This window comes from Branchiostoma belcheri, unplaced genomic scaffold (assembly GCF_001625305.1).
Source record: "Branchiostoma belcheri isolate BF01 breed outbred unplaced genomic scaffold, Haploidv18h27 scaffold11, whole genome shotgun sequence".
NCBI classification, from domain to species: domain Eukaryota; kingdom Metazoa; phylum Chordata; class Leptocardii; order Amphioxiformes; family Branchiostomatidae; genus Branchiostoma; species Branchiostoma belcheri.
Window position 1 is genome coordinate 843,904 of NW_017802491.1, and position 15,781 is coordinate 859,684.

At 43.4% G+C, this 15,781-nt stretch overlaps 2 protein-coding genes across 2 annotated transcripts; both read right to left on the minus strand.

Annotated features, from left to right (window-relative positions):
- Positions 1-347: 347 nt before the first annotated feature.
- Positions 348-4,957, minus strand: LOC109483727 (slit homolog 2 protein-like). Its single transcript, XM_019786799.1, has 5 exons — positions 4,754-4,957; positions 2,572-2,688; positions 2,228-2,424; positions 1,622-1,803; positions 348-1,248 (listed from the first exon to the last, which is right to left on the minus strand). The coding sequence occupies exons 1-5, from the start codon at positions 4,851-4,853 to the stop codon at positions 1,059-1,061; spliced, it is 786 nt and encodes a 261-aa protein (XP_019642358.1). The 5' UTR covers positions 4,854-4,957; the 3' UTR covers positions 348-1,058.
- A 152-nt stretch (positions 4,958-5,109) lies between these two features.
- LOC109483991 lies at positions 5,110-8,131 on the minus strand. Its single transcript, XM_019787151.1, has 4 exons — positions 7,974-8,131; positions 6,243-6,411; positions 5,921-6,067; positions 5,110-5,702 (listed from the first exon to the last, which is right to left on the minus strand). The coding sequence occupies exons 1-4, from the start codon at positions 8,068-8,070 to the stop codon at positions 5,450-5,452; spliced, it is 666 nt and encodes a 221-aa protein (XP_019642710.1). The 5' UTR covers positions 8,071-8,131; the 3' UTR covers positions 5,110-5,449.
- Between the last annotated feature and the right edge of the window lie 7,650 nt (positions 8,132-15,781).

Genomic DNA, 15,781 nt, shown 5'->3' on the forward strand with positions numbered 1-15,781 from the left:
CCCTGAAATCTCTGTCGCCATGGATTTTACAGACTAAAACCCTTCTCCCAGAAATAATAGAGAACGTGGGCTAAAATCGATGGACAAAAAGACTAATAGTAGAGGTATTATAGTTTTACAGATGGTTGTAGTAAATTCTATGAACAATTTTCATAAATCATGTTTTAGTGGGAAACTGTCGGAGGAAACAGAGGCGAAAATCCGTGACGTCGACTCTTATCATCTGCTATTACACAAAAAGAGTCAGAGCAAACAAACAAACAAACAAACAAACAAACAAACAAATCAGTGCCATCCAAAGCAACGGGTGCTGTAAGGAAGTTAGAGAGCTACATTCCGTGCCTTTGAGGCCCATGTGTTACGTGTAATGAAGGGACATAGCATTGGCCAATACGGTGACAGAAATTCTAATACCTGTAACGTTACGCAGGTATCGAGGATTTGTTCACAAACAGAAAGGAATAGAAAAGTCGATTTTTGCCGACTTATCTACAAATTCCCAGGCTTTAGAACATTCTTTACCGAAACAAATCAATTCACCAGTCAGCATTTAATCATGTGACTTCAGCATATTAATCATGTACGCTTTGAATGTCATAACGTGTTATCATGTACAGACATCTGTGGAACCCCGGTGTGAGACAAATAACTAAAACGGAACCCCGGTGCGAGACAAATTAAGACGAGTCAGTGTACAGAAGTGACATGACGCAGTGTGCATGGGTTGTTCCACTCATATACTAGTTCTTGAATGAGCATGCTTATCTTTATTTCATGATTATAACATTCGGACAATTACCTCAAAGAAAAACAACATTTAGGGATTAGGGATTTATATTTCAAAGGATGCTTATCATAAAGTCTATTTTAACACATGCACGTAATGACAACTTCACAAGAACGTGTCAGAAATCGTAGTCGATCGTGCTACCTTTTGAAAGCTGGACATCTGCAGTATTGGATAATACAAGCTCATTATTCCACAACGTTGATGATTTGAATTATATCAAACACTAAAATAGGCCTATGTCGACCCTATATACTAAACGGAGTCACATTTACAGCAAGAAGAAAAACACAGTGATAAACATCAAGATGGCGGCTGTTGGGGGCGTTGCCATGGTGACAGCCGAACTGACGAGACCAGGGCACTCTGTCACCAGGACGTTCCGCACCAGACTGTCCTGGGACAGAGACGGGGTGGCGCACTTGGACGCGTCCAGAGAAACGCCTGTCAGGGAGAGCCACCTGGCGGTAAAAAGGGTACTGCATCAGAAAATTTCTTCCTCCTATACTCATTGAATGGGTGATGAAATATTAGACTAAGATCTTTACGCTCTGAACGAGAAATCAAAGATTTTACACCACCTGGTAGCATTTAGAATTGTGAATTATTATTTTTTATTCCTTATCGACAGCTTCTCTCTGATTCTGTGCATATTCCACTGTCACTTTCTCCCAGCCTGCAGGGAGACCATTTTTACCTCCAATTTGACCTTCCTGTCAGTCTGTGGTTACATCATTTCCTCACAATAATGCAACATTCAAACCAAACTTTCACACACGAAGGTAATGAACGAATTAACGGTTCGTCGAATGAATGATATGAAGAAAGGCGTACCTGGGAAACCAGGCGAGAGTACAATCGGAGCAGTCCCATTGGTTACCGGACAGCTTCAGGTCTTGGAGGTTAAGGGTCGACTCGAACACATCCGCCGGAAGCGACGTCAGCTGGTTCATTCTCAGGTTCAGGGAGTCGAGGCTTCGCAGGCCTTGGAATGTTGACAGGGACACACTCTTGATCTGGAAGGAAAACAACAACAACATCATTCGTTACTTATCTTAAACTGTTTACAGTCCATATTAGTAAGCGTTTTTGAAAAAGACTCGGAGAAACTGGGATGTAAGAAACTGGGATCCTCTTCAGTGGTTCCCCAATGGCCAGGAAAACCATTAATGGGGCTAGTGGAGTGACAAGGTGAAGCGCTTTTGAAACAAACAAACAAACAAACAAACAAACGTCTATGTTGCAATGGTTTTATGTACATTGCGCTAAAGTCAGTGTTTTGAGAGCCAAGTTAATTCATTTAAACCGTAAAGGTAAATAAAACCTCTGTCCAAACAAAATAAATAAAAATGTTTCTGGTCAAAGTTCGTGGTCTGTTTCACTACCTGGTCCTTCCCGATCGCTCACGACAGTTCCCGACCGTTCCCGACCCGATCTTACCTGGTTGGTGTCCAGCACCAGGTCCGTGAGCTCAGTGAGGCCGCGGAAGGCGTTATCCTCTATGGTGGCGATCTGACACTCCCCAAGGTCTAACTTCTGCAAGGCGGTCAGGCCTCGGAAGGCGTCGGGCGGCAGCCTGGTCAGCGGGTTGTTATTCAGGTACAGGTTCTCCACAGAGGACAGGGTGTTAAAGGCATCTAGGAGGAGAATTACTTTTCATAAGTTCTAGCACATATTTAGCCTAAAAATCATCTGTGTTGGTATTTTATAGTTAATTCTGAAGCACGTTTTAAATGGTAACTTTTTACATGGTAACGTTCCAGGAAATTGTATTGTATTCATACCTGTTGGTATCTCCCGAATGTCGTTGTTTCCAAGAAAAATGTTGATGGCGTTGCTAGGCAACGGACTGGGGATGCTGGTCAGGTTTTTGGCGTCGCAGTCCACCGTCTTAAACTGACCTGGAGAGGTAGATGAAGGGTTAAATAAGGGGCAATGAAATGTAATAGTGGTATGAGTAAGGAGTGACAGAGTTTTTTCAACTCAGCTGGCCAAAAGAGATGCTTGAGAAATATCCTTTAAGTTACTAGTACTTGTCTTTCAATAAGCTCTGTACACCACACTGGTCAGAAGCATTCTTGACTATTGCTCCCCATTGTGGTCGCCACATTCTCGTAAATTTATGTCTCTAATTGAAGGGGTTCAACGCCGGGCAACCATATTCATTCTGGGCCCTCAGGCTAGTCACCTTACCTACAAGGAAAGGCTAGCAACAACAGGGCTGTTGCCGCTTACATGTAGGCGTGAGGTATGTGATATAATGTTATTTGTCAAATCAAGAGCAATCATAGAGAAATATATCACACTTCCCACCAGACCCACGAGGAGTCTTAGGTCGTACATGCTTACACCTGTCAGATCTAAGACGTCAGCGTTCAGTCACTCCTACATTCCCAGACTTGTAACTATCTGGAATAAGTTAGGTTCTGACCTCCGTGGTACTGGTGTGCGAGCCGCTCATCAGTATGATATCATAGCATTTAAACATAAACTGGCAAAAGTAGCCTACAACAGATTCAACACTCAATACAGTCTTGATCTGCCATGTACCTGGACCACTTCGTGTGGATGTAGCTCTTGTATTGCCTCAAGACCTCACTAGATATCGTTCCGATATGGTTATCTCTTCCATTCATTGTTGTTACCTTGATTATGTTTATATGATATTTTGTGTCCTACTTGTATTATAGATTGTTGACTGTGTAATGTACATTCTTGTTGTTTTTGTATGTGGGAGGGCAACTAGCAAAGGTGCTTCGCACCTGTTTTGCCCTCCCTTTCACTTTGTGAAAAATTTAAATAAACAAATAAACAAATAAACAAATAAGATTCTAGGTCAAAATTGTTGTTGGCCTGAAGCACCACCTAGCGATTAACTGAGGAAGTGTGATAACAATGACCTGTGTACGTGTCCGTTGCTATCGTTATATTCTGACGGTTATAACCGTTGCGCTTGTTACCGTGGTCAGAAGGGTATGTTATCAGGTAGTCCATGGTGGAGTCTGTATGTAAGTTCAAAGGCACAAAACTCACACCACTTATTCCTGACAGGTAAAGCTTAAGCTAAAGACAATGTCATGTTCAGGAGATAAAAAGATACAAACAACGGCAGTTCTGTTGCATTATCAAGGTCAGCCACCAGGAGGCCCGTAATTGACCTTGACCTTTCCTAAGACCTGAAAACATACCAAATATTATCACAATCCATAAAGGCGTTCTGTATCTGTATCGGTATAGCCGGTATAACCGCCCTTCGGAGTAACACACCAGCTACGCCGTTCTAAAGTTGTGATGACTACAAATGTGCGGAAACACACACAGGTAGACACACACACACACACACACACACACACACACACACACACACACACACACACACACACACACACACACACACACACACACACACACACGAGAGAGAGAGAGAGAGAGACCAAAAACAGTAACTTCGTTTTTCATGGAGGTACGAGTAACCACGACGACGAGGCAAACCTCTGTACATGTACACTTAATGGTTCTGCAGAAAGTGTGTGCTTTTCGTATCTCCAATATACCCATTCCCCACCCCTACTGCATATATGCTCACTGTAAACAAATACAGCCGGACAATATTTGATCCCGGTATGGACAATGAGGAAGTGTTTTGCAAATACAGGCTACATAAAATGGTGTTGAGGACTGTTCTCTAAAACAGGTCATGTGGTAAAACAGTGGTAAAAAGCTTGTTAGTCAAGATCACCACAAGTTATTTAGAACATCAGACAAGCCGTGAGTGCGTGGTGTAAGCTTGAGTTCAGTGCAGATTAAACTGACGATTTATGGCCACTTCACATTATTCCCTCTGCGCCAGCTCGCGACAGCCCTATGTTCTAACACCCATATTTTGACACCTCCATGTTCTGTCGTCTTTTGTTATTTAGTGGGACGTCGGAACATACATTTACTCAGTGTATAACGTGATCTTACCTGTTGAACATGTGCATTGACTGGGACAGTCGGTTTGTCCGCTCACACCTCCTAGGAAGACCGACACGCAAGCAACAAGGGTCACAACACACCAGCTCATCGTTTCAAGATCTGTAACTTCTTGTTATGTGCGTCTTAAAAAGGTATTACAGGTTTAAGAACGTATCGACGTCTAGTGGGTCGAGCCGAGACGTCAGGAACAAAAAAGCCGTTAACTTACTGTTATCTTGATAAGCAGGTCTGTTAGTGTTTAGGATAATGATTAACAAAGCGTCAATATGGTGTTGAACAGCATGCAGCATAGGCCTGACAAGCATAGACCGAACGTAAAATCTCAATCTGTAATAAGTATATAATTCTCATGATTGTGGCCTTACAACGTTATAAAGTCCTTGTGACTACCAAGGTCATGACAACTAGAGACACGAACATCGCTGGCGCCATCTTGGTTTTTAAGGCTAGAAATATTCAAGGGATATTGATTGGCATACACTTAAAATCTATTTGGCACCTTTATATATATTCACAATATGTACAATTCTCGTATAATGAACGTCCTTGTGATTCTCAAGGTCATTACAACTGGCGACACAGAGTCATGTTGATGGAAAGGTCAAAGGTCGTCACAATAGGTATGACGAACAAAGGCAGGACGAGAGCTACATATTTACAACTTTTATAAGTGTGATAATTTTGTCATGACGCCGTCATTAACGTCCTTGCAATTATCAAGCTCATGGCAACAAGTGATACGGTACTCCCGGCGCCATCTTGGTGGGAGCTTGGCGGGTCCAAGTCCTCCACGATGGAGAAGTTGTGAGAGTAACAGTTGCCGCTGTTCAGCCTGTCCACCCTGAACTTCCGGCTTTCGCAGTAGTCCCTCCCGGAGGAGTACTGCTCGCCGATCCGCTGACCCTTCAGAGTGGCGTTTGCACAGGCTTCGAAAAGGCTGGGGCAGATGGGGGAAGTCAAATCAAATTCTGAAACGTTTAATTTGGACAGCAACACGGCATGTATTTTTTGGCAATTGATACAAATCACTAGGGCAATCCGGTAATCAACTTATTGTGACCAGTTCCTAAAATGACTATATTTTCTTTACTTTTCTTTCCAGTGGACCGTAACAGGAATTGAGTTTTTTTTTATTAGTTTCCTGAGCTTTCTTACCGGTTGCAGAGGTCTTCACAGATTGTGACGACTTCGTCCCTGTAGAAGAGATGCTGGCGGGGAGAGCAGATGTAACACATCAGATAGTACAGGTGGTCTGTGCAGTTCTGGTTAGCTCCGGGAGGGGGCACCACTGTAGGGAATATCCTATGGGAGGGATATGAAACGAACATGATTGAGAACATCGCTGTTTTATCAAATTATCACAAAAAACTTCTATATTAGATAATCACGGATATGACTCATTTAGATGATAACCAGAGAACTGTAGCTGCATTTTTTTTCATGTTTTAAATCAATGTAGATAATCATTTTCTCTCACCTGTCCACCTCTTCCTGGTAGCAGCAGGCGTCGTTGTGGAACCAGGAACACTTGACCAGCTTGTGCTCGGGGTGGGGGGCGCGGTTCGTGAACAGGCTGCAGTACGGCAACGGGCCGCGGGTGGCGTCCTCCGTCACTTCCGTAACGTCTTCCAGCAGGTCTGACTCAACTGTAAGGAAGGTCGGTCGGAAGGAAGGAAGGGTTGGGGTAAGAAAGGATGAAGAAAGAAAGAGGGGTTGATGTAAGGAAGGAAGGAAGGAAGGGAGGAGGAAAGGAGGGAGGGATAATTTTACACAAGATTGTAACTTCTCCCCCTCTCTCTCGCACTCTCTCTCTCTCTCACTCTCTCTCTCTATCTCTGAGTCTATGAATTAAAGTGCGCAAAACGGAATGGTACCGTTCCGTTACAAATCAAATACGAGCTCAAAGAAAGCAACATGCATGTAAAACACAACAAAGCAATAAAGGAAACAGCCATCAAATGAAACAAAGATCAGCTCATACAGTTCAAAAAGATAAGTCAGTTTTATTACCCACTAAGAATAACGAGCTGCCGAAACACGGCCCGTGGGTACTGTACGGATATCGTCCCTCCGGATGGTTTGACCCATTTTCATACCGGTTTACTACTAGAGGCGTAGCTAACAAAGATACATGTGGGTCCCTGCGGCAGGTATCGGCTGCCATATTATACAGTAAGGGTGATAAATCAGCCCCTAATCACCGCCACGGGAGAGGCTGATGTGGATAGCACAGCGACAGAACGCCTGAGGGTGTCAACGTGTTAAACAGCCCTGGGTTGGGATATAGACAAATGATAGAGGCTTTGGTATAACGGCATGATGCCTGGAGGCTTGGACTTGTAATTCCCAAGGGATTTCACACGAGTCTAAGTGACCGTAACATTCTAAATAACCTTTCTGTACATTCTATGTACTGCCTAGCCTTGTCTATAGTTTTTTAGTCAAAGCAGTGAGGTGATTATTTATAAACTACGTCCAGTTCGTTGGACATATGTGAACGTCAAAAGTCTAGTTGCCAGACATATTAGCAGGGAACGTGTTGTGACAGCTCTAATCTGGAGGATCTGCTAATGACATATTCTCAGAGGAGACAGAAGGGTGCGCATAGGGCGTCTTCGTAATGGTACATGTACTAGGTTTTCCGTGATGGTACATGTACATACAAACCTTTTAATCTATCGCTGTAATTTTGCATTATGGTAGTTAACTTCAAATCTTAATAATGTAGAAGTGTTTATTACCACCTTTTATTGCAATTTTATAATACCAAATGTTTATGTTTTATTGTAGAACAAGTTTGAGTACTGAGATTGTATTGTACTGAATCAGCACTTCGGGTGATTTATATTTTAATAAACCATTCATCATCATCACCTTGAAGTCTTTGAATTTAGAAGCAGACTGAGCGGCATAACGGTACACGGTACGGAGCCTGGTTAGAGTTTGCACGGGTACATTTATACAAGAATACGTCTCACTTAACCTAGACACGTCACCTACCTTTCTGCTGTAGGCTAACTAGTGTTAGCGACATTGTTTGTTATAGGTGAGAAACCACTATGTTATGTCTGGCTATAGTTTTTTAAAGCAAGCAAGAAGGCAAGGAAAAAATCTTCTATAGCTTCTATACTTCTATAGCTAATTTCAACCAGTCTGATTTACCGCTATCGAGCTTCGAGTTATGAGTTGATTGCCCAATACCACTTACCTTGCGATCTTATTAGCACAATGATCAAGATAACCGCCTTCGGAAGCAAACTCCCATCTGTAATAACAGTTCTCCGTTGATATAGTTCGTGCAACATGTCCGTCGTGGCTTACACCGAGGTCCCTTCAATGCCAACGGTTTTCTTGTGTGTTGCAAGCTTGCTTCGGGCTACCGAAATGCGGAAAGGAAGCGGCTTTCCTTTTTGAAAAATCGCCAAACGTTACTCAGGAAAGGAGAGGCTATTTTTACACCATAGCTCGCCATCAGCGGAACTTCTGGGCCAGGCAGATTGCAGAAGAGCAGTGTGACGATAAAAACGCCAGAACAATTTCATCCGTCCGTGTTAGTTGTGCTCGTATCGAGTTGTACAGGCAGCCCCGCGCGCGAGCTGCTCGGACATTGGTATCGAAGTGTCGACTTCAGTTTGACCGTCAATTCTTTCCACGAGCCTTAGCAGGGTTGTGGCATCAGTCTTCGCTTTAAGAGCTCCATTATGCTGATGCTATTGGTCGAAGGTATTCCTCCGAAACCTCGCGTGGCTGCCTGAGGTAATATTCAACACAGGGGAGGGATTTACGCCAGGATCCTTTAAGTCTGAGGAAAAAAATCAGGCTTCCATCCGTCTGCCTCCAACCCCTCACGTCAACTCCGCGCCTGATGGCGATGATAAGGCTGGCATTGCCGCGTGAGGCAGTTAGGTCTCGGGCCAATCGCCGATGGACGGCGCGATACCGCTTTCACGGGCTTATCACAAAGATGAAGAAGAACTGAGTCGTCAGCATTCCAGTCCTGCCATCTCCGTCGGCACAGCTCCGTGAGTTATCCGTAAAACAGGTAATGGAAATGGTTATTGGTGCGAAGACGAATCGGAGTCGTTGCACTTCACAGCCACGCAGAGTTGCTGATCCAAAAGAGCTGCTCTTTTTAAGTTCTTTTGGCGGTTTGGAACTTCTCTGAATGATGTCACAATCTCCTCCGGTTCGTGGAAAGTTCTGCTGTACCTGTATTGTTCCAACGATAAAACCGCCCTTAGCGATCAGCGTAACACATCAGCTTCGTAGGCATGCTTCAATGGCTGGTCATACCAAACAAGTGTTGTTTACTCTTCGGCATTTCTCTGAAGTTTGGGTTGGTAACACGCGAATTCTGCTATTTTCTGTGTTTGTTTTAAGAACCAACTGTACATATATAAGAATTCTTTCATCCCTGTCGATCAAACGTTTTAACAGATATGTCTCTGCTAAGTTGGAACTTGGGCGGATTTCCGTCGAATCCTTCAGAGTCATCGATCAAAATGCCCAGCGAGAAAAGTTCTGTAAGACCTCCATGCGCATATTAAAGGAACGTAGCTATCCACTCTACCTTTCTAGTGCTTCTACTCTCTAAATGAAAGGTGGCGCCATATAGAGACTGAAAGAATGACGTATGCATGCACGTGGAGGAGAATTTAGATTACTGGCTCCACTCTGATAGTATTTTACATTACTGTAAAAGGACAAAAAGGACCGGATATCTTTTCAAAGCTTTCATATTCTTGCCTTTTTTTGAAGACCTATAGAGGCGTCTTAGGAGCAGTAAACCTCACTAAAGACGCATTGACAGAGCTCCTTCTCACAGACCCGCTCCTTGCGGCACAGTCTGAGACATTGTTGCTTTAAGACTCGTGCTCCAGAGCGTCGTTTGTAATAAATGTCAACCTCCCAGTACTCCTCGCCGTCTTAGGAATCATTTGAAGTCGCCCATCATTGCTCCAGGGTTTCTTTAAGGAAATTGAAAAAAATCTCCTTCGTGGCTGACGATGGTGAAGAACAGACAGTCAGTGCCCACTCCTACTTGCGTGTCTTCTGGAAAATAAACGAAAAAGCGACATTAAACAACCTTCCTGCTGCTTGTGTTTCTCTGGCTTTTGTCGGAATTCTTAGTATATTATAACGTCTGTACTTGTAGTGCTGAAGTACTTGCAGTACTTCTATATCCAATGTGATACAGGTATATAGTAGATGTGATGTTATATTGTGAAAGACGCTATTGCTATACTCTGGGGGGAGGGGGTGGCTGGTACAAGCTGCATGACACACTCATTATACACAGGCAAGACCGTTCAGAGACTACTGAGCGTTCTCGACAATTTTACATGTGTCAATAATCTTTCAGTTAGCACTCAGTGCCCAACATGACTTTTCCAATGGCCTCCCAGCAATCTTCAAGATCTTTCAGTGACCCACTGTTTTTCGAATATTTTGCACCTTTAAGGTTCTCCTATTGTCTTCCGGTGATCTCCAAGGTTTTTCAAATATCTTTAAATGATCACCAGTGATTTGTTGGGCCTAAAGAACTAATCTCACAACATACTCGTCCCTAAAACGACTCCTGAAATTCACGGACTACGTAATACTGACTCTTTCTGACACATGATTACTTCGTGCAGCTCTAAACATAGATTCTCATTAAGATCACGTCTCCTTCCATTTATGTGGAGGACCGTGGGGCAACGTCGGCTTCCGGCTTGCACTTAACTCGTATCAGGGTCAACAACGCACCTCTAATTACCCAAGGCGAAGCGAAATATATATTTCCAAAAATATTGACAGCAATGCTGTAAAAAGACAAGCATGTTTTACCGCTATTCCTCATTTCGGACGTATACTGATGTTTTACTTGTTGTATTGGTCAATGTTGGTGTGCTGTGAGATGAAAATAACCATAGTAATATAATAAGGTAATATCATGCCAAAACGTGTTTACATGGAAACATTCGTATCGTTTGCCAACTCAAGGTGTAAATTAAAACTGTGGAATTTATCAAGGATTTTATTCTGTTTGGTGACTGATATTTTTAATGTGATAGTAAGCTATCCCTCCATTACCGTAACAAGCCACCCCGACATTGGCGGTGGTAGGAACTTCCTCCGCCACAGGGAGTGATTTGGAAGAGATCTAGACGTCAAACCCTGAAAGCAATCACACTTTTAGCCGTGCTTACTATAGAGAAACAGACCGATTTCCTATGTGAGCGTATCTTGTATCTTTGCACCCAGCTAAAATGGCAGAGGCGGGTTTCATAGACACTACAATCGCCTCAAGGAACGAGTTAAAGATCGCGGCAACCTACTGCTTACATCATCAGCACATTTACAGCGCCTTTGGACATGTCTCCACTTTGTTCTTAGGTGATGCATTGCGCCGGGGTTAGGTGCAGTCGCCTTCAAGGAACGCCAGAAGCTAAGGAAGCCCACAAGTGTATAAAAACAGCGACAGCTTCATTTGTCATTGGCCTTAGAACTTCTTTCTTTAGATGCTGAGTCAGTAAAAACTTTCTGGTACGTGAGTAATCTTAACTAGAATAGCAAAGGCATTCTTACTACTGAAGGCAAAAGGAAGGAATTCCCAACGTAGACTTAGTTCTATCATGGTAAACAACGGCACAGAAATTCGAAGTTAGAGTTGGGCATAAGAGCTGATGATTTGAGCGATAATATATCGTAGTTAAACGGCCTAAGGTTGTTCCACCTAATGAGAAGAAACCCCCTGTATACAGTTTTACCGCAGCAGCAAGCTTAAGGCTATGATACAGGGGCATGCCGGGGTGACAGGGGCGAAGTCAGGTATATTATAGCCGGCGCCATCATTATTATCGAATGATGCCCGGACAATATCAATTTACGTGGTAGATAAGAAACAATACATCATCCAATTTCAGACTAACCTATCTGTATGGGCTATACCGCTCTTCTGATTTGAAAATGACTGGTCTTATTGGGACATGTTGCAAAAAATTACTATATCCATCAGAGATACACGATTTACTATGATGGAGAGATGTATTGTTTTAGTTTTGGACTAGGTCCGAACAGGTGGCACGTTAATCATCATTGTGTTCTCTATCTTGTAAACAATGGAAACTAGCTATTTGAACCTACTTTGAATGAATGAATGAATTAATTAATTAATTAATCTTTATTCAACCGGCAGAATTACATATCGTATCATAATTAGTCTAAATTTTGTTGAATTTCAAAGTAGTTTTTAGATGCTGCATAAAAAGTAATACAAACATAACCAATTATGTACACTAAAATTCACTTATCATAAAAACAGTTTCTTGTTCTAGAAAAGCATGTGCTAGTCAGTCATTAATGCACATATACATTTCACATTACATACGTATCACATTTGCACATATCATAAGTCATCGCATCTCCTTTGTGATTCCACCATCACCGGTACACCCACCCCGTCTCTATCGTCTCTCAGTGGCACGATGCTACGTCACGGGTGGACCTATGACGTCAGGATGATTGATAGGTGACTGTACGTGTGTGCGCCAGACTGCCCCTGCAGGACCGAGGCGCGGGGCAGCGCGGGCACCAGGCATTACTGCCCCAATAAATCACCTGGAAACCCGCGCGCCTAAAGCCCCGGCCCTGTCGTACATTCAGAACCTTGGCTGAAGTTCAAGAGCAGCCCATCTTTCTATACTAATCAAATCGAATTTGAGTTAAATTTGAGTCAAATATGCCCCCCCCCCCAGTACTGCTGACCTACTCCCGAACACCAGCTAACCACCAGACAAGCACGGCGGAACCTCCCGTCCACACCAGAATATTTAAAACATTTTGAAAAATTCGCGAACAACAGAGAAGATTCGAACTCTCAACCGTCTAGTGCAAAAACAATGGATACTAATCGCTGGACCACTTATGGAGAGCCCACACACGTAGTGCAATGATGACGTAGTGCTCGTAGGAACCACGTCTCCTCCCATTATCTGAAATGACAAACGATGTGGATTCTATCCAGGGGCTTTTATGAGGATTAGGTGCTGATGAGAATTCCATAGCCGCCAGAGGAAGGCTCGTCTCGTATTTTCCCCGAGCCTTCAGGACCTCAAAGTCGCAGTTTCTAATGAATTATGCAACTCTGTTATGTTCAACTTAAAAAAAAAAGTAAATTTAGAAGCCTTGAAGTTCTGTCCTATAGTTGATACACAATATTTTGTAATTGATTGTAGATAAAATGATCATCGCACTTCCTCTGGATGTTACAGTTGTGGTTAAATATGAATATTTCACTGTAAAAATGTAAGACATCCAACTATACGGGCAATCTGTTGCAGTTATAGTCACGATCAATGTCTGTAAAGCTCTACTCAAAAGTTTGCAAATCTTAACCTGTTACTTTAATTTGCAAGCGCAAATGTGTGCGATCTTTGTTAGACTACGTGATTGCGAAAAAAATCTATAGCCTTCCTATTTCCGGGACCCTAATTTGCTGCCCAAGTGATTAATTTGTGCGATAAAAGGAGCCGAATCGAAGGAGCGGTAATAGTGGTTTTCCAGGGACTCTAACAAGTCTAATAGACCATCTAGTAGTCATCTAATTTTCTCTCCAATTCTTTACGTGCCTGCGTCTCGCCATGATTGATGGTGGTAAAGATTACCCTCTGGCAACCAGACTACGGAAGTGGGTGGGGTCGCCATTTTCTTACCATGATAGACAAGATTGAGGGGCTGTTGGTTTGCAAAATGGAGATCTTAAATCCGTCATGGATTGGCAGGGATATGAGGAGGGCATTCATGGTACTAGCTGACTAATGTCCCAGTTACGTAAAAAAACAGTTACTCAAGCAACTGGATATGATTTTGGTAAAATTTTGATAAAACCATATCCAGTTGCTTGAGTAACTGTTTTTTGGCGTATCTTATAAACCGGATGCCTAACCTTTACCGACGTAATGGCATAGTTGTTAGTGGTATCACTTTTGTAACGAAAGGTCCTCGGCACTAATCCCAAAACACTAGTAACTAGTAACTGCTCTAAAGTCACGATGGGCGCGCTACTTGCAGCACTTCAAATGGGATGTTACAGCTGTTGACGGGGAAGATTAGACCCAAAAAAGAACTCATTCATAATCAGTATGGCTTTTACGTGATAAATCTAAGGTATGAACTGCAGTAATTGGTGTTTCAGAGCTCTGGTAATACAAATAGAAGCGTCAAACAACCCCTACTAAAACCACCATGGTCCTGTCCTTAGTGCTGAAATGTTGTTACGTTAATGTAACTTCGAAAGGAAGGCGCGCAAATGTCAATAACAATGCTTTGCTTATTTGTTTATTGGGGTTTCCATAAAGTGAAAGGGAAGGCAAAACAGGTGCATACGCACCTTTACAAGTTGCCCTCCCCTAAACGTGTATCTCATCCGCCCCCAACGAAGGATTGGGGATCTCGCTTAAGTACTCGCTTCTGCTTTCTCTAGATAAGAAACAGGTAGTGGGACTACAACGTTCTTGGTTATTTGCTCAACGTTTCTACATCATAGTGACTCTAAGGAGCTGAACCTGGCTACCTCACTGGATTAAGAAACTTTTCCGTTGAATAACTGCGGTTTTGAGTTGCTGTCGGAGCGAGTAAATCATCTAATAAGGGCACGAAAAATGCGCGCCAATTCTCGAGCTACCCTCCGGAATTGGAACACGATGATTAGGTTGGACCTACAGGACCGGGGGTGATTCATTAAGAGCCTGCATCGCGAATGATGGCGGCTATCCGCCGGCCCAGGCTCATCAGCGGCGCGCTGTGGCCCGCTGTTCCCGCGCGTTTCACGCAGTATTTGTCCCAGCCGTGCTTAGCGGGGTCCTGTATTACCCAATCAGGCCGGGCAACGACCCACAGCGGGGCTGATTACTTCCTCCTGACGACGGGACGTGCTCAGCTTGTCAAAACGTCCGGGGCGTGCGTTACTGCTAGGTTGATTTAGATGAACAGGGGGATTTAGATTGTGGCAACGCCATATGATGTAGACAGTGCTACGTTTGCCTTGGCTAAGTTTGCTCGTGCTATATGATACTTTGTTCACAATGTCTGCGATTAAGGCCAACCTTTGTATCTCATCTGAGCTTGGTGTTCTTCTTATTATTTCGCTGATTTTCTTTCTTTTTCTTCCCTCTTTAAGACGCAAACAATTCTCAGTCACTCCACTGCTCCAAGTACCCTCAGACACTGATTGTTTGCTCTCTCTCTTTTGTTTCCAGTCACTTGAGTCTGATCTACAGCACAGTCGACAGTTACTCCCAGTCGATGACCGGTCGACCTGTCCTTGGCATTCGCCCAAATGTAGCCCAGTCCACTGACCATCAGGTTTCAGTTAGTAGTTCTCACAACTGCCGTAAATCTGATCAAACATCACGAAGGCACGCTTAGCGACTACATACACAGAAGAGCACGATCCTAAGTCTAGCTTGCCGTAACAGATTATTTTCGTGACAGGTCGTTTCGGTAGTTTTATCACACCTGATACAAGCCGTGACAATAAATCTCCCTCAAGCAGGCTTTGAAGATATGATTGGCATGTTGATGACCACACATGTGTACTTATATGTTGATTTTTTTGCCCTTGAATAAATTAAATAACAGTTAAAGCCGTTTGAAAGCCTGAACGTTTTAACATGGTCATTCTATTATGTAGTCGTGACTGTTTAACGAGAACCGACGACAGTGACATGTCAACAGTAAAAAGCTTTTGTTGCAGTATGTGAGTGTTGTCCACGTCAGGTCGCCTTGCGTGCCATGACCAGTCCCAAGATGACACTTGAAGCTTTGGCGTGGAGCCCTGCTTAGAGTCTTCATAAATCTGTTCCGTTGCCACAAGCCCATAGAAATTGTTACTACAACTTACACCGGTCCTGCCTTAGAACGACGTGCGTAACGGCGTGCTTTATTGCCGCTATGTAACTCTGTTTACCATCGCAGGATCCCGATAGGGCACTGGGAGCTTCCCGATGGGCCACTGCATATGGAACAATCATA

Bases quoted from the DNA above. Each gene is read 5' to 3' on its own strand.
- LOC109483727 (XM_019786799.1), bottom strand. From the start codon at position 4,853: ATGAGCTGGTGTGTTGTGACCCTTGTTGCTTGCGTGTCGGTCTTCCTA. The intron at 2,425-2,571 runs GTATGAATACAA...TTCTCCTCCTAG, and splicing joins CATTCGGGAGATACCAACAG to ATGCCTTTAACACCCTGTCC. The intron at 1,249-1,621 runs GTACGCCTTTCT...TTTTACCGCCAG, and splicing joins ACTCTCGCCTGGTTTCCCAG to GTGGCTCTCCCTGACAGGCG.
- LOC109483991 (XM_019787151.1), bottom strand. From the start codon at position 8,070: ATGTTGCACGAACTATATCAACGGAGAACTGTTATTACAGATGGGAGT. The intron at 6,068-6,242 runs GTGAGAGAAAAT...TCCCTCCCATAG, and splicing joins TACCAGGAAGAGGTGGACAG to GATATTCCCTACAGTGGTGC. The intron at 5,703-5,920 runs GTAAGAAAGCTC...CATCTGCCCCAG, and splicing joins TGTGAAGACCTCTGCAACCG to CCTTTTCGAAGCCTGTGCAA.